Source organism: Aphelocoma coerulescens, chromosome 1A, assembly GCF_041296385.1.
Source record: "Aphelocoma coerulescens isolate FSJ_1873_10779 chromosome 1A, UR_Acoe_1.0, whole genome shotgun sequence".
In the NCBI taxonomy this organism is placed as follows: Eukaryota; Metazoa; Chordata; class Aves; order Passeriformes; family Corvidae; genus Aphelocoma; species Aphelocoma coerulescens.
This window is the reverse complement of record NC_091014.1, coordinates 63,064,204-63,084,316: the sequence shown is the minus strand read 5'-3', so window position 1 is coordinate 63,084,316 and position 20,113 is coordinate 63,064,204. Positions and strand designations below refer to the sequence as shown.

Genomic DNA, 20,113 nt, shown 5'->3' with positions numbered 1-20,113 from the left:
GCTTGTGCTGCTGGGTGAATGGGTAGGTCCCAGTCCCAGGGCCCTGGGCTTGTTCCTCCATTTGGAGCAGACCATGAGGAGATCTAACTACGCTCAAAGCTTAGGGTCCAGGCCTGCTCACACTAATGCCTCAGTGGCACCTGCATTTACTGAATCCAAATGGTTTGGGAGTGAGTGTAGAGCATTCTGAAATGTGTCTCTGCTAAAGGAACAAGTTCCTGACAAGATTGCCACAGAGCAACTTAATGGATTTCTGCTGCTGTTCAAAAGCTGTGAATATCTGTATTCATTCCCTTGGAGAAAAGGTTAATAAACTCAGAGAATCAGGGAATATTTCTGTGTAATAGCTCGGATGCAGGAAGAGGGGGCAGGGTGCAAAGGTGGTTGGTTTTTGCCATATAAATATGCCAGGCATGTTCCTGAATTTCTTTCTAGAGGGGGTGAAGCTCAGGTCGAGTTCTGCTTACAGACGAGCCAAGGAAGAGCAAGGAGGGAGAAGAAAGGAGAGATTATTCTTGTGCAGAGCTTCTCTGAGTTACCCAACCAAAAACCCTGCCAGTGTGATTCAGTTCTTTCTCCAAACCAGTGGAGCAGGCACTGACTGCAGACATGACTGCCCCAGGGAATCACACCTCCAGGCAGAGCTGGAAATGAGGGCAAGAGAATCCATCATGAACTTTCTCTGCTCTCACAGGCAGGAACTTTCTCTGATTAGCTTCAGTGGCTGCAGTGCTTCTCTCTCTTACATAAATCATTGGCCAGGGTAGAACGGAGTGGGACACGGGACACATGGTGGAAGAGAAGCTTCAGGCCCTGAACACAAAACCAGGAGAAAAGAAACAGAGAGACATGGACTGAGAAGCTCACCAGAGATTTCAGCTAGCCCAGGGACCCTCCTGGACAGGAAGGGAAAGAGTTCTGTCTGCAGCCAAGCCTATGCCCGTGGCTTGTGGTAAAGAAAAGTCAGAGGTGGATGTGCCTGAAAGGTTGGAGCACCCATCCCATGGCCTGATCTGGAGAGATACTCAGTCACTCCTGCTCACATCCACCAAGGAAAGGACTCTCCCTCACTTTAAATCATGCTTGGTGTTCGGGTGTTGTAGAATTAAAACAAAGCAAATTATAATCTCCCTTGCTGGGTGAGAGACATGGAAAGATTTAGATTCTGTTTTTCTCCTCTTCAGCTGCACAAAAGCCTGAAGGTTGTGTGAGGACGCTCTTCCCTGTCACTCTGGCCACAGGGATATTAATCAATGTAAAAACGGGGGGACGTGGGCAGACTCTAACAGACAACGCTGCCTCGGTCTGGCAGGAACATGGACTTGCATCGCTGTGGTAAACACACAGCTCCTGCAGAGCAATAAATTTGTTCTCTTTGCAACACAAGTAGCTATTTGCATTTTACTTGTAAGAAAGCACCTGAAGAGCCAGAATCACCGTGATGGCACGGGATGTGCTGACAGCACTGCTGTTCCATACTCCCACACTGTGGATAGATGAGTCTCAAATGCCGGAATAACCAGCAGGCTGAGGGGTCCCAATTCTCCATTGCTGTAAGGATGACAGAAGAACTACACTGGGCTGGGGAGGTCCCTATTTTTATGCAAACATAGGCACAGATTGTGCTGGACAGAAAGTGAGACTAAATGATTATCTGTCCTTACCAATTGCAGGGCATTGCCAAGCAGTAGACAAAAACCTCTCTCCTGTTCCCTTTACATTCTGTGGCTGAGCACTGAGATGACTGAGGATGTGACTTTTCCAAAGTTACAAATAAGTATGTGCCTGAAGCATGATCATGTATCTGAAGCTTCTCCTACTAACAGGCTTGGAAGTGATGGTAGAGACAGGATGATAAAAAAATTACTCATCATAAAAGGGTCAGAAATTAGTAACCAGGATGAGGTGTTCACCTGTCTTCATACACAACTGGTGAGATAATTTTAGGTGACACGTCCCCAGTCAAGTATTAAAAGTTGCAGAGCAGCTTTTTGGATTATTCTTTTGTTTGCAAAAACCACCTAGCAATCATAAGAAAATAAAATCCGATATTCCAGCATCCTCTGAACTGTGTTATGAAAAAGAAAGCAGGAATTTTACTTGGCCTAAAAAATTACTACACACATAATCTAGAAGATGCTCAAGATCAGTCCTTTTTCCTCTCATTTTCCATTGCACACACTCTAATACCTGCTTCTATTGATCTGACATGCAGAAAACTAGGACAGCTGAAAGAGAAGTACCTGGTACATGCAGCGGCATGGCAGGTGTGATCTACCTTGAGGGTGAGCCACAGCCAAAAACTAGGACATACGTGTTTGCCAGGAGGAATTTCGGAATGGACACTGCGTTCTAAGTAAAGCCAAGTAAAAAGACAAGTGCACAATCTGTTGTTGCTGTCTGCACTGTCTCTTTCTTCTAACGACAGCTCTCTTCAAAAAGCCCCACATCAAAAATCACCAACCCAAAAGCTCAGACAGCGTCACACAGTCCCAGTAGGGAAGATGGGATGGGACCTCTGGACCTCACCCTGTTCAGCCACCCTGCTCAAAGCAGGGTCAAGTCCCTCTGCTAGGGATGCTGAAGGCAACTAGCAATTGAGCTAAAATTTCTCACTTATACTAACTCTGATGTGTTTTCATGGTTATGAACACAGGAAAATTTCCATTCAGCCATCTTAGAAATACTCAGGTCTTTCCTACATTTGAGCATTATTTCTGACTGCTCTGAACACATATTAGAATACTAAAGAGGCTTTATTTTAAAAGTCCAAGCTTGTTTTGGAAACATCATTAATGAACATAACTGTACTCGGTAGACTTGGCTGCAAAATAGGAAGTTACAGATGTTTGTAAATTATTTGTGCCACCACATGAGAATTATGAATTTGAAAAGCATTTATCAGCACAAAATCTTTTCATAAGTGAAGGAAAGAAGGATGAGAGTACTAATATCTGTGGCTATGACTGCTGTTAGCAGTTGGCCATATCACCTGAATCCTCTAAAAAAGTAGGACAAACACCAAAAGAAAACTAGGACATTTAATCACTCCACACCACCTGGAACATTCAGCACTGCATCAAGTGCATGTACTCAGCACACTGAGATGCACTGGACAGATGAACCTGGAATATTTAAGTGGGAAGCAATGGCTACTGTATAAGGTTATGCCTGAAATATTCATCAGGAGAAGATAATTTAATGTTTTCATACTTAAAAAAAAATAAAAAAATCCCATATTTTCTGCTCTACAAAATAAAGGGAAAAAACCCCCAAAACATAGTAGGGAAACTAATCCATAGGGTTTAATCAGCTTTTCTTATCACTAACAGCAGAGTGTCTTCTGGACCATCTTCTGTGTCAACTCGATTTTTGCAGAACAGACTTTTGCATACCCAGAATCCCAAATTTGGCCTCAAGCAGCCACCTTCTGTTACTACTCATATCCCATCCTGACATTCTTAAGCAGAAGGATTTGGGGAAGCTTTTTACAAAAAAAAAAAAAAAGGCAAAAGCCATTTTATGGACTTTGATGTTTTTGAATTGTTAAAATGGCATTTTGTAAGAGGGAAAAAACATTCAGAAAAAAATATTCTGTCCAGTGTTACATTCATTACCCTGACCTGCTGGTCCCTGCCAGAGCACATCCTTGTTCTCCTGAGTCTGCACCTCACCTGAGGTCCCTGTCAAGAGTGGTCTACAAAAGCAGCATTGCTCCCTCACCTCACTTATTTAGCCAAAAGTTCGTTAGGAATGGCCAACATCCCTCTTCCTTTCTTATAGGATGGGGTGTCTCTGCATAACTTGGCACTTTTATGAAATCTCTGCAGCTGTTCACCCTCCCTCATGTGTCATGGGAAACCTTGGCCTGAGTTAGAATCCTAGAATATCCTGAGTTGGAAGGAACCCCCAAGAATCATCAAAGTCTGACTTCTGGCCCTGCACAGGATCACCCACAAGAATCCCACTGTGTGCCTGAGAGCATTGTCCAAATATTTCTTGAACTGTCAGGTTTGGTGCCATGACCACTGCCCTGGGGAGCCAGTTCCAGTGTACAAGCACACCCTGGCTGAGGAACCTTTTCCTGATATCCAACCTAAACCTCTCTCAGCGCAGCATCAGGCCATTCCCTTGGGTCCTGTCCCTGGTCACCACAGGGCAGAGATCAGTGTCTGCCCCTTCTCTTCCCCTCATGAGGAAGTTGTAACTGCAATGAGGTCTCCCCTCAGTCTCCTCCAGACTGAACAGAACAAGTGACCTCAGCCACTTCTCCTACAGCTTCCCCTCAAGGTCCTTCACCATCCTCATGGTCCTCCTCTGGACACTCTCTAATAGCTAAATGGTTTTTTTATATTGCGTCACCCAAAACTGCACACAGGATTCGAGGTGAGGCCGTCCCAGTGCAGAGCAGAGTGGGACAACTCTCCAGTTTGTCACTCTGCAGGGCCTCTCAGCCTTTGAGGGAGTCAAGAACTCCTCCCAGTTTAGTCCTGCATCCAAGTCACAGCCAAGAATGGAGCCCTGTGGAACCCCACTAGTGACAGGTCACCACTCTGATGTCACCCTCTTCACTGTAACCCTTCGTGCCTGACCCATGAGCCAGCTGCTCACCCATCACATGATGTGTTTATCCAGCTGCATGCTGGACATTTTGTCCAGGAGGATGCTATGAGAGACAGCATCGAAAGCTTCACTGAAATCCAAACAGATTACATGTACTGGCTTCCCTTGATCAACTGGGTGGGTTACCTTGGAAAAAATAGTTATAGACTATACTAGTTACAACCTAATGCTAGGAGAGGCTACCACCACTAAAGCTTTTTCCATGATGAGGTCAGATCTTGCCCCTTGGTTATGTTTCCACCTTTCCCTGGCAGGATGTTCATGCTGTTCATGGCTGCATGGCATCCTTGTGAGATCGGTGCTTTCCATACGTGATTGGAGACATTTCTCCAGGTTCTCATGGCCATCCTCTTGGTTGGACTTAAACTGCAAAATCCAGGTACCTTCTAGACATAATTTCTTCTAACTGACTATTCTGAAATATTTTCGGTTTGTTGTTTGTTTGTTTGTGATTTTGCTTTACTTGTGGGTTTTGTTTTGGTTTTCTTTGGGGTTTTTGTTGTTGTGTTTTATTTGGTCGGTTTGGGTTTGGGGTTTTTTGGGTTTGGGGTTTTTTGTGGGTTATTTTGGTTGGTTGGTTGGTTGCTTGCTTGGTTGGTTTTTTGGTTTTTTTTTTTTGTGGGGACGGGGGCAGCACCGTGGATATTTTTATCGATGCAGAAAAAAGACCGATTCACTTTTGTCCTCTGCTACGCTCCATCTCCATCTGCCCGTGCTGCCGTCAGTGTCAGCGCTGGCAGCCAAGAGCCCATAACAATAGGTCCTCTCGGGGACTGGAGCAAGGCAGCGAGCGCCGGGACTCTGGGAAGAGTGAAAGCTCTTTTCCTTGGGATTCGCGCTGTTTTGTTTGTTAGTTTGTGTGTTTGTTTGTTTGTGTGCAGTGCGGCCGGGTGCGTGCGCGGAACGCCGGGGCCGCGGGAGCCGTTTCCAGCCGAGCCGGCCCGGGCACGGGAGCGGCGGCGCGGCCCGAGGGGCGGCCGGCGTGGCCCAAGGGGCGGGATGGCGAAAGTGCTGGCGGCCCTCAGGAACCACTGGAAGAAATCCACGTTCGGGGCCTGCCTGCTGGGCTGGGGTGGGCACTGGCTCTATGGGAAGCACTGGTAATGCTGGCTGGGGCCGGGCCGGGCCGGGTGGGAGGGAGAGATGGAGGGAGGGGTAGCGCCTAAAACGGGGGTCGCCTCTCGGAGGGCCCCGGCACCCAGCGGGAATCGGTCTCCCTCCTGCTTCAGCAGCTGTGGGCGTGGGAAGCTCAATGCCTTTTTATGCCTTCCCACCTCGGCCGTGTTGTAAGACTGGGGCGGGTTCAGGCGGGAGGTTTAAACAGAGGGGATGTCTGGATGGCATGAGCCATTTTAGGGCTCTTGGAGAGGAGAAGGTTTTCTCTTTTCTAACCTAAAAAAGAATGTCATGAGCCATACGTGTGTGTTCAGCTTGCCTGCTTTTAGCCTGTATTATAAGGATGACTGGAACCAGGCCTGCAGGATGTGCTGGGGGTGGTCCATCCCAACGTGGGGCTCCTGTGCCTGTGGGTTTTCCCACCTCCTTTTTGGTGTAGCAGAAGTCCTTGTCCTTTTCTTGAGGCCTGGCACCGGCAGCAGCCTTGTGCTGTTCCTCTCTGGTGTGGTCTTTGCTGGTGTCGCCCACCCAACCGGAGGGAGCCTGTCAGCTGCTCCTGCCATAAGTTACACCTGAGGGTGTCATTCCCACTGCTTACCTGTGGAACAAATGTCCCCTACAGTATGCAAAATCCTATTTAAAGAGAAAAACAAAACCTGGGTTTATATTTTAATACCTGTCCTTCAAGGTTATGGTTAATGCATATTACTAAAATGCCAAGTGTAGCCAGATTATTTTTAAAAACTGTTACTTTTGGTTCTGCTGTTTACTGTCACTGTCTTAATGTTTTTTTAATTGTTTAGTCAGGTTTTTTAACAGTGTTCTTTTCTGCTTACATTGAAGTGCTGCTAGAGTCTCAGTGGGAAAGTTAGGAAAATAAATCTGTTTATGTTGTTTTTGTACTCTCTTTCTTCAGATCCTTTTGCCTAGGGACTTTGGCATTAAATCAGTCTTTGTTTTGCATAGTACATCTACTTTAGTTGCTTGCTTCTTACCTGAAGCACTGAGGTTCAGCTGACTTTAAGAGAAGGGCTTGGGGGTCCTGGTGGACAATAGGCTGTCCCTGAGCCATCAGTGAGCCCTTGGGGCCAAGAAGGGCAGTGGAATCCTGGGGGGTATTATGAAGAGCATTGCCAGCAGGTCGAGGGAGGGGATCTTGCACCTCTATTCAGCCCTGGTGAGGCACGTTGGGAGTGCTGTGTCCAGTTCTGGGCTCCTCAGAACAAGAGAGACACAGAGCTCCTGGAGTGGGGCCAGCAGAGGGTGGCAGAGATGACGAAGGGACTGGCTCGGGGAGCTGGGCCTGTTCAGCCTTGAGAAAAGATGACTGAGAGGGGGCTTCATTAATATTTATCAGTATCTGAAGGTAGGGAGGGTGTCAAGAGGATGGGTCCAGGCTCTGTTCTGTGGTGCCAGGGAATAGGACAAGAGGCAATGGGCACAAACGGGTGCTCTGGAAGTTCCACCTGAAACTGAGGAAGAACTTTTTTACTGTGCAAGTGACAGGGCACTGGAACAGGCTGCACAGAGAGGGTGTGGAGTCTCCCTTACTGGAGATATTCTAGAACCATCTGAATACAATCCTGTACAATATACTCTGGGAAAACCCTGCAGGTTAGAGCAGGGAGGTTGGACCAGGTGAACCACAGTGGTCCCTTCCAGTCTTACCCATTCTGTGATTCTGTGACTGCAGGGCAAGCAACAAAAAACTCTCCCGCCAAATTTTTTTCCTTGAAAATGCTGATTACATGTTGGGGTTTTTTGATGCTTCCATGTAGTGTCAGTGAACTTGCATTCAACTTTGTCCTCTGATAAACTGAACTTGGAATTTGGATAAAATAGAATGTAAATGGATAATTATTTGAAGTTCTATCATTCCAAATACCTCTTAGCCAAAAGAATAACCAATGTACAAAATGAGGAAGAAGAAATTGCTTGGTGGCATTCATATGAGGGGCTGGCTGGTGGGGCAGAGCAGCCTGGGACCTTCCCAGGTACCCAGCTTATGTAAGTGGCCTCTTCACTGGTCTTCTGTTGCCACAGATATTGATGACAGGGGAGGGCAAGTCAGGCCCGGGTCCTCTGGAGAACTACTGAAATAGACATTAACAAAAGACTACCTGCTCCTTGTGCATATGGAGAATGGGCACTTGAGGAGGCCTAGGAACAGTGACAGACACAGCCAGTGTGTTCCCTTTGTGTCTTTTGTGTCTGGAAGTTCGTGCCTGTGTGCTGTTGTTTCAGCTGTACTTTGATTTCTTGTGGGGTAACGGTGAAATTGTGTTCGGATCACAGAGAATGTGGAGCGTGCCACAGGGGATGTAGTGAGGAATAAGGAGGAAAATATGAAAGGCAAACAACCCAAAAAGGAATCTCTGGTATCTAAATTTTAGTGCGTGGAGGTTGTTTGCCTCAAGTACAGGTGTGGTGCTTTAGCCCAGGTGATGTACTGGGGGGAAAAAATGTTTACATATCCTGTTCCCCCTTTTTATCTGTAAAGGAAAATACAGCATTTCCTTAGCAGACACTGGAAATGCAAGGTGGGAAATCCTGTGATGACAAACAGCTCAGTGAGACTTTGACATAGGCCATAGTTACTGCTTTCAGAGTTTTAAACCCTGTTTGGAAGCACTGACAACTGTTTAGCAATTTCTGGGCTATTCTCTGTGGGGGGTTGTTTTATCCAGGTTAGAGAAAAACAAGGAAACGACAAGAGCCTGATGGTAAGAGTGTGAAAAACAATTCAAAGGTGGTCTCAACAGCCCTTTGTGATACTCTGCACGGTGAGGACCTTACCTTGGACAGGAGGGAATAGGTCAGGATCCCACTCTGCAACTTGTGGGGATGACTTTTGGTGTGCTTTTGTACATACCCTCTTCCCAGTTTCTTTGTCTGTGTCCCAGTTGTGCTGGGGAGCAGAGAGGTGCCTTTTGCCCCATGCACAGACTGCTGCAGGCAGCACTGGGAGAGGTTAATGAAGGATCTGTATGGACTGTGTTGGCCCTGAGGCTTCTTGTTATCCACAGCAGAGGCTAAATTGCTACGTGTGAGCCACACCTAACTAGACTGGTATTTACCCTTTGAGAACACCTTAAAAGTGTAGTGAGGTCTTGTGCTTTGGTTTCTGGCATCACAAGTTCCTGATGAAGGGCCTTGCTTTGGCACAGCATTGGTTCAGATTAGCCTCTGACTTCTTGGAAGCAGCTGAGATGTTGCTCATTTATTTGCAGTGAAGAGAATTTTTGTTTACCATCCTGCATCCTTCTTTCCGTCCTTGTGGATTTTCTAAAATACTTCTCTTGCAAGGAGAAGATGATTTGCTTTTTTGACTTCTCAAGGTTTCTCCTTCTTTTGGATGCAGCAGCCATGATGCCTGTATTAAGTGGAGCTGTTGTAAATAATCTGTCCTGCAGATAATGGCAGCTCTTCTGTAGTCAGTTTCTACAAGCTCTTAGGGACAGAAGAGCTCTGAAGTATTTCCTTAAAGCTTTGGAGGATGCTGTATGGACAAGAAGAATGTTAGCTTTTCCAGGCTTGTTCCCAGCGCCTCTTCCCTGCCTGGAAATGGGCAGGGGTGTCTCCTTTCTGCACCCTGAAGACTCTGCTGTGAAGCCTGATGTGGATGCCCTTGTGCTCCCTAGGGTGCAAAGGGAAGAGGGGCACTGGAATGTGATGGATCATTGCTGAGTTGGTCTAAAGGTTGTGGATGGCAATATCTGTAAAGGTCAAGGAGCTGCTTAGTCTTGGTACTTTCTTCCTGCAGCATTTAATTTCTGGATCAGGGTATTCAGTTGGGAAGGTGTTTGTTCAAATACTGACTGATGCAAAAGTAAGGAGTTTTGGATGAACAGGTAGAATAAAAGGAGGAAACCTTGTGCTGATTCCCTCTCCCCCATATGTTATTCAGCCCTTCTAAGCATGGGATAGTACAGAAGGTATCTCTTCAACAGGGGTGTCAGTCAGGAGGTGGAAAGGTTTTTCATGTGTGAAATGATAGGTGTTATGTCTGGTTGAACTACTGTTAACTAAAACCCTACTGTCATTCTTGCAAAACAGTAATGAATCTTAAAATTCCTTTTGTTCTCATAAAAAAAAAATTAAAAACCCATTGTCTTGCATTTAGGATAGCAAATACTCTTTTGGTATCTCAGAAGCAGGAGGATAACTCAGTGTTGCTACATGTGAGGTTGTCTTTAATTTCTCTGGATTGCATGAAATTATATATTAGGGTCATTTTAATCTATAGCATATCATGCTGCAGGTACAAGGGACACTTAATTTAATATCCTAGATCAAAGCTTGGAGGGTATGCAGATTGTCAGATGTGTGCTCATGCACAGTAACATACTTCTGCTTAGCATACACAGGTGGGGTTGATCACAAATAAAGATACCAAATGATTGTTCTAAAATTTTCACTAAGTTTGGGATCCCCTCTCCCCTTTATGTCCTGGGTCACCTTTCCTGAATTGAGCTGCAGCTGTTCTTTGTATGCCCAGGTGGTGCAGTGAGTTACCAGCTCTGTCAAATCAGCAGAAATGAAATCTCCAGCACCATGGACATCAGCTTAACTGATTGTCAGATTTGACCAGACTGTACCGGTGATGTCACTGCATAAGTGATCATCACCATGTCAGGATGGAGACCCTGGATATTCTGCTGAGGCAGTGGACTCATCACATACTTAGTTTTACTCTGTATGTGTTAAAGTATTGACATTCTCAGTAGAAAGTGCTGGCAAAGCACCTGAGCCTTTGACTGCCTGCCAGTAATACTGAGTAGTACTGTTATCTAAAATTTGAATGTTAGTCTCTGCGTGTTTGCCAGCTGATAACTCACTTTGTCACCTTTCTGCATATACTTCCTGAGTAGCTGACTTTATTTCATCAAAACTTTGTCAAAAAAACAGAGTAGAAATTCTGAGTCTTAGGTAAAGCTGATGAAACCTAAGATTTGTCTTTCATGCCCTTCCAAGGCCAAGATGGAAGTAAATGCTAATATCCAGTAAAGAGGATTCTGTGCTCTTGCCGTATTAGAAGCAGCCAAAAAAGTTCTCTGCTAAAGATGAAATCTTTTTCAGGAGTTCTGTTATAGCTCCTGATGATTGATCCTGTGTGCACAGCTTTGGTCAAGTTTCTCCTCACAAAACTCTGTGTTTTGAAGATGGAGAGTTTTTAGGCTTCTTCATGCTTGAGTATATTTAATAGTCTTACATTTAATGCTGATAACTCATTTTGGAATGACATCCTGAGCTTCTTTATACATTTGTGGTGTGATCACTTTTAGGGGAGTTGCTTTGGTTGAATCTAAGGCAGACCCTTGCTGCAGCTGTGAGCCTCAAACAGCTTCAGTTTGACTTTGTTGTGTTCTGCTTGTTGCATTCATTGCTGCCTTGGGTGACCTTTCATCATGGGAGCTGTCCTTTCCACCCTGGCTTCTGCTGGCACTTGGGCACAGGACTCAGTCTCAGCTTGAGGAGCATCCATACTAAATTGTGTGCATCTTTGTGCTTATGTGTAAGAGTGTTAATTCCCTATTCCAGCTGAAACCAGTCAGGACAGGAACAGTGGCCACCAGTCCTGCACCAGGGCTGTTGCAGAGAAATCAAAACAGCCCTGTCCAGGCAAGTTGTATGGATGTTGTGCTCTCAGAGCGTTGTGTTCTGGTAGCCTGGCACGGCTGGGGCGTGGGGAGCTCTGCACAGTTGCTCTTGGGTCCTTTCTGTGTTGGTTCCATCCTTTGGTGTGAGCCTGCTCTGTTCTCCACAGAGTCTGTGCTGCAGTGGCTGCCAGCCTTGAGGCTTTACTGGGAATGTTCTGTCTGTGGGTTCAGCCTAGGACAGCCTCTTTCTTCCATACCCTGCTGCCACTGTTTGTTCCTCTCGGTTTCCCAATTTTTTACTGCTTAAGCAAGTTGGCCCAGCTGTAAGCTGTGTGATGCTTTATTCTCACAGCAGGAAGACAGCCCTGAGTTGGCCAGCGGATGCAACACTGCTTGTCTGTTTGGCTTTAAGGCCGAATTGTGTAGATAAGCCCTTAGGGAAAATGTAAAGTAAAAATTGATTTTTAGTTTGCAGTGGATATGGTGCAAGTCAGAAGAAATCTCTGTCTGTTCTTTAAGGCAGTGCAGCAATTTCCCTCAGCCTCCACCTGCTTGTGTTCGGGCACTGTTGAAAGGGCTTTGTTACTATCTAATAGTAGGCAATAAAGTACAAAAAGCTCAACAAAATCCTATGATTATTATTTAGTCTCTTCTTCTCTGGGAGCTGGTGAGTAGTCATATTTTGAGAATTTTAAGAAGTTACCTTTTTACAGGTTTTCACATTTTTCTAGCTGTATTTATGGATTGTTACGATTTGCAGAGGACTTGCAGGCCCACTTGTACTTCAGGTGAGCCACATGAGGTGAGATAGACAACAGCTGTGATACAGGAGGAGGACTGCTGTTCCTACAGGTGCCCTGTGAGTGCACTTGTGCTGTTTTTTCTGGAGTTTGAAGCTAGTTGAGTGTTGACATAATATTTTAAGGAAATAAAAGATTTCCTGTTACCTGGCATCTTTAAACCAAACTTGGGACATCCTTAAGATAAACTCAGATGACTTTGAAATACATCATAGTTGATTAAGTGGAAATCCTGTGAGTATGGCTAGGATGGTATGGGATTCTGGGTGCTGTGCTGTTGGAGAAGTGAGACAAATCACCTGGAAATTGCTGGATGGTAAATGATTCTTCTGGTCACAGAATCTAAACTTTTCCTTTGACACCAAAATGGTAAGTGTCAAAGTAGACTTTTTCTGTCTCTTTAAGTGCTTCAGTGCAGGAGAAAATCAGCATAAATGTTGACATCTAAAGTGTCAAGCTTAATTTTTATGGGTAAAACTCTGCTGAGGTGAATCCTTGACAGTTGCTTTGAGGATCTTTGCAGGCTGGGAAAGAGAGTACAGTATCTTCTGCTTGCATTTGGAAAGTGTTGCTGGACTCTATTTTAAAGGCAATTAACACTGCAGCATAAAGCTGGGGGCACCAGGAAAACAGACTGGCTGACAGTGTGACAGAGCTTGACTTCTGAACAAAATAGCATCAATGTGAAGCAAACAGATAACATGGGTTTGGCTGGGATTTGTTCAGAAGGTTAGGACAGCAATCTCAAAGACATTTCTCAGCTGTGTGCCCATCATTTGATAGTGGGGGTTTCTTGATATCCCATAATATTTCAACTTTACGTATTGAAATTGCAGTTGTTTGCTGTTTGCTTTGGCCACACATAGTCACGGGGAGGGGGAAATGTCCCTGTGTGAGGGCTCATGCCCTCAGTGGCACAGTGTGGACTTATCCTGTCAGGCTGTCTTGATTGAGCTGGAATTAGCTGTGACACTGCTGTCCCACAGCTTGGAGCACCAACCTTTTCAGGGACAGTTGTTTTAACTGGTGCACTTTCATCATATTACTGCAATCAAACCCAAGGCTGTCACTCCTGTAACATTGCAGGTGCTTAATACAAGTTACCTACTCCTTTGGGTTTAAGGAGCAAATATGACAGCATGCCTGTGAGGATTTTTTTTCCAGACATTCCAGTTACTTGTTATCCTGATGAGGTGTTATTCACATATTTTCTTTTTCCATGCTTGAACTCTTCCTTTGTCTTTTCATTATTACCAGGAATAAATCTGTGGCTTTTATACCGTAGTTATTTTCTCAGAACCCAGTTTTATATCTCACATGAAGTCACCCTACTTCTCATTTTATGGCATTGCAACGTGTCTTGGTGATGCCAAAAAGAGCAGGTTATATAGTTCCAGTGACAGATAAATACTGTAAACCAGTGGAATCAAATAGATGGCACTTGGGTTTGGCCTTGCCTTGCCTTCTCTTCTGCCATTTCCATGGCAGGGCTTGGCCTGATGAGCCACACTTTGGGACAGAAGTGTGCTGTTCTCCCAGTCACTTGTTTCTGGCTGGCTGGCCTTTAATCCTTTTGGTTGGTATAGTGTTCATTTTGGTATGCTGACTGTAAGTGGGGTTTTTGGTACTTGGTATTTTGAGACAATAATATATGGTCTTGCCAGGTATTGGCAAGGGCAAGCTGAAGGATGGGCAGTGTCTGGTACCTCGAGGTCAGGCAAGACTTTGGGCACTGCAGAACAGTACTCCCCATTTTGTCTGCAGGGGAAATAGGACATTTTTGGGGTTGGGGAAGAAACAGACATCTGTTCCTCGCTCAGTAGCTCTGTCTCCAGTGCTTGCCATCTATATACCCTGCTTGCCAGTAACAAGCCCAAGGCTTAGTTGGGAATGTATTTCTGAAATGACGTCCGTGACATATCTAACACTGACCATCTCTCTTCTGTTTTTAAACTTCACTTAACAAGTTGAGTGTTTTTCACCTCTCTGAGTTACTGCTTTGGGCCATGCTCAGGTGGGTGGGAGGTGCTGCTTTAACATGTGTTTGGCTTGCAGACTGATGGAGAGGGGAGTTCACAGTTGTAATGCACAAAAGACTTAAGTCCTCTCTAAAACCCTTCTACGGTGCCAGAATGGTAAGTACCTTCAGTGTAAATACCAGGCAGCGAGAACATTGGAAAAACCCACACCTGAGCTCTGGAGTACAGTTATGTAGCAATTTAACAAATAAATCACAGTTACACAGTGTGCCAGAGTTTATGTAATCTCAGCACACTTGGCATCCTGGTCTTTTGTTTTCTGCTTTTCTTTCCTCTAGAAAGAATGTTCGTATGCACATGCAGAAAAAAAAATATGCATGTGTGCATAAATGGGGGTGTTTTATCCTTAAAATGTTTTGGGTTGTTTTCTTTTTTTGTTTCTTTAGTGTTGTCAAACTGTGTGTAAAAGGGGTATGTGCCTACATTTTAAAAATGAGCAAATTGTTTTAAACTTACATAATGTAATGTCTGCTCTCTTTTCTGTCTTACCTGATAGTGATAACCTGTTACGAAGAGCTGCATGCCAAGAAGCCCAGGTAATACTGTTTAAAGTAATAAAATTAGATTAAAATCTCCCTCTTATCTTAGTTGTGCAGGGCTCCTGAGATTTTCCCAGCAGGTCTTTCCTACGTGACAAGCCTTATAATGATGCCATCTGTGTTCTTTCCCTTAATGCCCAGGGTGGACAGGGCCCTGGCCTGCACCTGGGTACTGCCCCTTGTGTGCGCAGGCTGCTGCTGCAGGGGAGTGCATTATCCTTGGGGTGATCTTAGTCACTGCTGGAGCTACCCACACCTCCATTGCTGCACATGTAATTGCTCTGTGCCTGTAAAGTTCTGGTAGGAAGATGATTTGTTGATAAGAGTGAAATCCCAGCCCCACCAGGAGTGGTATAGTCTGGGCAGAAGCAGCCCAAACCGCTTCGTGTCAGTGCTCAGCTGCAGAGACTTTGCCCTTGTCTGTTTGACCCTGAATGGCTTTATCAGGGATGCCAGCTGTGATGACTGACTGACCCAGCTCTCTAGAGACCCATGTAGTGGGAACTGAATGGGGACAGCCTGGTTGCTGATCAGTGACAAGAAGGCCAGTGTTCAGGGGGAGGGAGCTGCTCTCTCAAGGTATCGACTGTTGCATTTCGTAGTTTGTGGCCTGCGTGGGCAAACAGCAGTAAACAAACTTCCATACTGTAGTATTCCCACAAAGAAACTTGTCCTCAATAAGCAGACTTTTGGAGGTGTAAGTGCTGCTGCACATGGATGACATCACTTCTATAGGAATTTAAGAGTTTTTACCTGCCACAAATAAAGTTTATTCTAAACCTGCTTCTTCATGACAGGTCTTTGAGATTTTCCAGGGTGTAACACTGCTCCCATCATTTGCTACATTCTGGGGCCCGAGTAGAAGGGTGAAAATTATTTTTCTCAGTAGAGGAGTGTTGTGCACCTGAATTATCCCAATTTTAGCCTGTCTGCTTTGAGGGAAATACTTTCACAGCAGCTTGTCTTGTGCAATCTTCATGGCAGAATAGATGTAAGGGAACTCACTGCTCATGAAAGAACAAGGAAAATCTTGCCCTTAAAATACTGCTTTCACAAACCATATTTGTAATTTCAGAGTCTTATGTTTTCAATATTCATTTTTATTGCATAATAACAAAGTCATAGAAGTTGTTTATATCACAAAAAATAGCCATTAATACCTCAGTATTTGAAGCATGCTGACCAAATTAAACCAATTTTTTTAAAAGGGGCTGAGGAAGTGGTTTGTGTGTATTGTCAAAAAGGTGTGAGTGCTAAGGAAAACACTGGTACCAGCAGATAGTTCAGTTCTGGAAATCGTGAATTTCCCATTTCTAAAATCCAGTTATTAAGTGACAGGTTCTATTCCATTATAGCTTATTCTTACAAATGAAAATACAAAAGTACTGTCAGTAGAGCTTCCTAAAATTTTAGTGGTTAAAGCCTGGGAAAATACCCTGCAGAAGACTCCTGCATTAGAAAGGAGTGAAGCAAAAAGCCTAGTAATCAATTCTTGCTGTAATTTCCATTCTCACTGATGTGTCAGTGCCAAATAGTGCTTGAAAAAACACAGCAATACTGCATTAAGGCATTAAGCGTCTGGTATGTTCTTCAGAATAACAACAACCTAAAATTGTTTGAAAAATGCTGCTTGCTTTTATACAAGTGCTGTATATAAGTATTGGAAAAAAATAGAGGCAAACTCGCCAAAGAAGTTTAGTCTGAATGAAGCGTGTGTGAAGTTCTTACCATTTTTACATTGGATTTTTAGGTTTTTGAGCCTGTTACATTATCAAATTCATGAGGGAGCTGCCTTCCTGACAAAGTATTCACTACAGAGGTATTTCCTGCAAAGGTTCCACCACACGTGTCTGAATTTAAATACCAGTTCATGATGACAGCCTTGGTGTGGCAAATGATTATGGAAAGATTCTATAGTAAAGAACCCATTTATCATGTTTTTGACGTTTTACACCTCTATCTCTGGAATAAGTCAGTGTCAGCTGACTTGGACTTCATGGCCAATCAGTCTTGCTGATTGACCTTGCTGTTGCTGAGCTCTGGGCATGTGTTAGAGGTGCTGTTTATCTGGCAAAAGGCTCACTCAAGGATAGTGTTCTGTAAAATAATATAGTTTCTTTGCTGGTATTCATAAAGCACTATAAAAGCTTTGAATAAAGGGTTTTACATAGTTGTAGAAGAGAAATTATCATTTTAGAAGTCCAGAGATACAATACCTGGAAACGTGCATTTGACAAGAAAGTGAAAAAGGCATTAGCTTACTGTACTAGTTTGAAAACAAACCAGCGGGAGGCACCAAGTCAGAATAACAATTTAGTGGGGGAAATTAAAGAAAAGGAAAAAAAACAAAACAAAACAACTAAAAAGAAAACACTGGTTCAAACTGACAGAGTCAAGATACAAGCTGAGTCCCTGTTAGGCAGGGTGGTGGTAGCAGTCTGCTAGAATGGTGGCTGCAGTCCTCTGAAGCAGTGATCCTGTAGAAAAAGGGTCTGCTCTTCCTCAGGAGGTCCAGTGGTGGCTGTGTAGCTCCTGTCCTCTGGAAATCCAGTGGAAAGGGTGTTTCTGGTGTTAAGTCCCAGATAATATCCACGATGGGATGCTTGGTTCCTCCCTCTGGGTGGAGCATCTCACAATGGGGTAATGAGTCATGAGGCCAAGTGTTGATTAGGCTCGTTAACAGAAGATAGTCCGGAGGGAGTTATCTCTGAGTCATGTAGCAGGACAATGATGGGCCATTAACAGCAAGATAGTCTGGGGGGAGGAGGCAAGGAAACACTGCCCCACCTGATTTCAACTGCTCATGAGGATGGTAATAGAATACACTGCAACCCAGGACACTTACCTAAAAATATATATATATTTAATAACTATTTTTATGGTATGACTATAAGTTGTCTTTACTTATGTTCTGCTCTGAAAGACTTCTAGAATGTTGCATTATTTTTTTTTATTTGCTGTCTCACAAATCAGCATTTGCTTTAGAAATGCCCCTGTATGTAACATAAATGTCTAAGTATATTACATAAAGAAGCAATTATGTCATTACTCATAAAATCTTTATGACCCTTGGAGATTGTTTGGAGCATGCAAATACATCACATTGTGCCCCCCAAGCAAATAATCAGTTGTTTCTAACAGCTGTGCTAGAGGTACCCTATTCCCCAATTCCCACCCAACAATTGCAATATAATAAGTTGGTCTGTTTTCCAGCTGATCTTTGAGTAAAGCTTAAGAGCTATTGATTTGTTTCACTTTCTTTGAAGATTTCTTTACTCTCAGCAACTTCTCTCATCCTTTTTCTTTCTTGAAGAAGAAATCTGGATGTTTTAAGCAGCAGAGCCAGCTGTACCCTTCTTTAAATTGAGGTTTCCTGAGCAGAGTTTGCAAGTGGAATTAATAATAGATTTGAACAGTTAACAACCACTAAAATATACTGTTCTTTGTGTACGGTATCACCTTCTTCAATATAAAAATTCCTGCTAGGGAGTTAAGTTTTAGGGTAAAGGGGAAAAAAAGCCAGGGACAGTTGACGGGGCCACGTTCAGCAGAGTAGTCTTTGGTTCCTGCTCTGTTTCTGGGGCTTCTGGATGGTGTTGCTGAATACCTTGTCTTCCTTGTATTCAAAACCAGTTTGATTTGGTGTGTTAGTGAGGGTGCCTTCAAAGTGACCTTCTAGAGTGGGATGTAACATGCCTGGAAGTTTGGCATTTCCTTGCCTCTCCTGTGCCGAACAGCTTTGGAAATAGGTACAAGGTGCAAGAGGCTTTATGGAGGAGCTCTTAAAGAACTTAAAATTGAGGGACCTCTTCAGAATTGGATTAAAAGTTGAAGAGGAATTGAGTGATTTTATAGAGAGAGATTAGGAAAAAAAAAGCATGAGGAACGGTGAACTTGCTTATAGGTCAAGGCAGATTCTCTTGTAATTATCTTTCCTGTCTTCAAAAACTGAAGCATAAAAAATACTAAAATGAGTAGAAGAGATAGAGGAATTAGCCTTCAGAAGTTGGAAAGAATGCAGAAAGAAGGTGGCAGGCAGGTGTATGGGAATTACATAAGGAAAGAAAATCAAGTAACCTTGGAGTCAAGGAGAGCTCCCTGGATCTCTGCCCATGGCAGAAAACCAGAGGTTGACAGAAATGAAATGGTGGTGGAATTGTAAAAATGAGCTAAAGAGTACTTATGACAGTGATGTGAGCTGCTGCTAAGAGTGCAGGTCTTTGAATAGGAGACCTGTACAGTGGCTGAAGATGGAAGTCATTTGAATGTCATAAGGCTTGAAAGCCCATTGACATTTGTAGAGATGCATTATTTTGAACTGTTTTAGCAGTGTGCTTAAAAGATAAACTGAGCCCTGCTCTTTTTCTCTTGCTTAGGCTTTTGGCAACCAGCTGATCCCTGCCACTGTGCCATTGAAGAAAGCAACAGTGTTCCTCAACCCAGCAGCTTGCAAAGGGTAAAATTCCTCCTTTTCAGCACTCTCATTTGAGGCACTCTTTCTGCATTTTTGCTCTGCTATCCACTATAAAAGCCAGCCAGATTTTTGAGCTCATTTTTGCCTCCCTCTGATGCCAAGCTGGTGCTATGTTACTATGCCAAACTTTATTTCACCAAAAAGATTGGGATGAGAAATAGAATTAGTTGCTTGAGGTGGAAGAATAATTTCTAAACACACACACACATATATATATTTTTTTATATTTTTATATTTTTATATATATATTATTTCTTTCTTTAATTCTGTCTTTCGGCCTTTGTCATTCCTTTGTATATGGAATTCCTTTGTATTCCTTCCAAACTTTTGCATGTGATATATTTCCATCTTCAAAATCTATAGAAGTAAGAGATGACCTTGATTGCTTCAAGACTTGAAGTTGGCAAGAAGTAATCTTACTTCTGTGGGAACCTGCCCTTGAAAGGGATGTGCCCACAAACTGAGAGGCTAAATATGGGCTGGGAGCAAGACTCCTGGAAGAGGTTGGCTGCTATTTTTATGTGCTCATTAGCAGGAAAACCATAGTCTTGGATATGATGTGTGTCTCTTTCTGCTGATCAGCTTTGGAATAGCTGCATTTGTGGAGGGGCAGAGAGTTTTTACTGCCAATATGAAGAGAATAATATACCTGACATGGAAGTACTTGGATTCACGTGCTTTCATTCAAAACAGTCATGACTGGAAAACACAAAGTATTAATCAAGTCTCATGTTTCTACTTGTAAACAATTTATGGTTAGTGGTATAATTATTTTATTATACAATGACAGGCATAAAATGCATCAGTCCTATAACAAAAAAAGATCAGATAGAGTTTTGCTTCTAACCTTATTTAATAATATGTAATAATAAATAATTGGGATTTTTTAAATGTTTCTGAAAACCTACATGGGCCTTCTTTG

At 43.7% G+C, this 20,113-nt stretch overlaps 1 protein-coding gene across 1 annotated transcript in view; it reads left to right on the top strand.

Moving 5' to 3' along the window:
• The first annotated feature begins 5,567 nt into the window (after positions 1-5,567).
• The window catches only part of AGK (acylglycerol kinase), a 37,231-nt gene continuing 22,685 nt past the window's right edge, over positions 5,568-20,113 (top strand). The window contains exons 1-3 of the mRNA XM_069003152.1: positions 5,568-5,723; positions 14,675-14,714; positions 19,094-19,173. Of these exons, the coding sequence (XP_068859253.1) occupies positions 5,623-5,723; positions 14,675-14,714; positions 19,094-19,173 (221 nt within the window). The 5' untranslated portion in view covers positions 5,568-5,622. The remainder of the gene's footprint in view (positions 5,724-14,674; positions 14,715-19,093; positions 19,174-20,113) is intronic.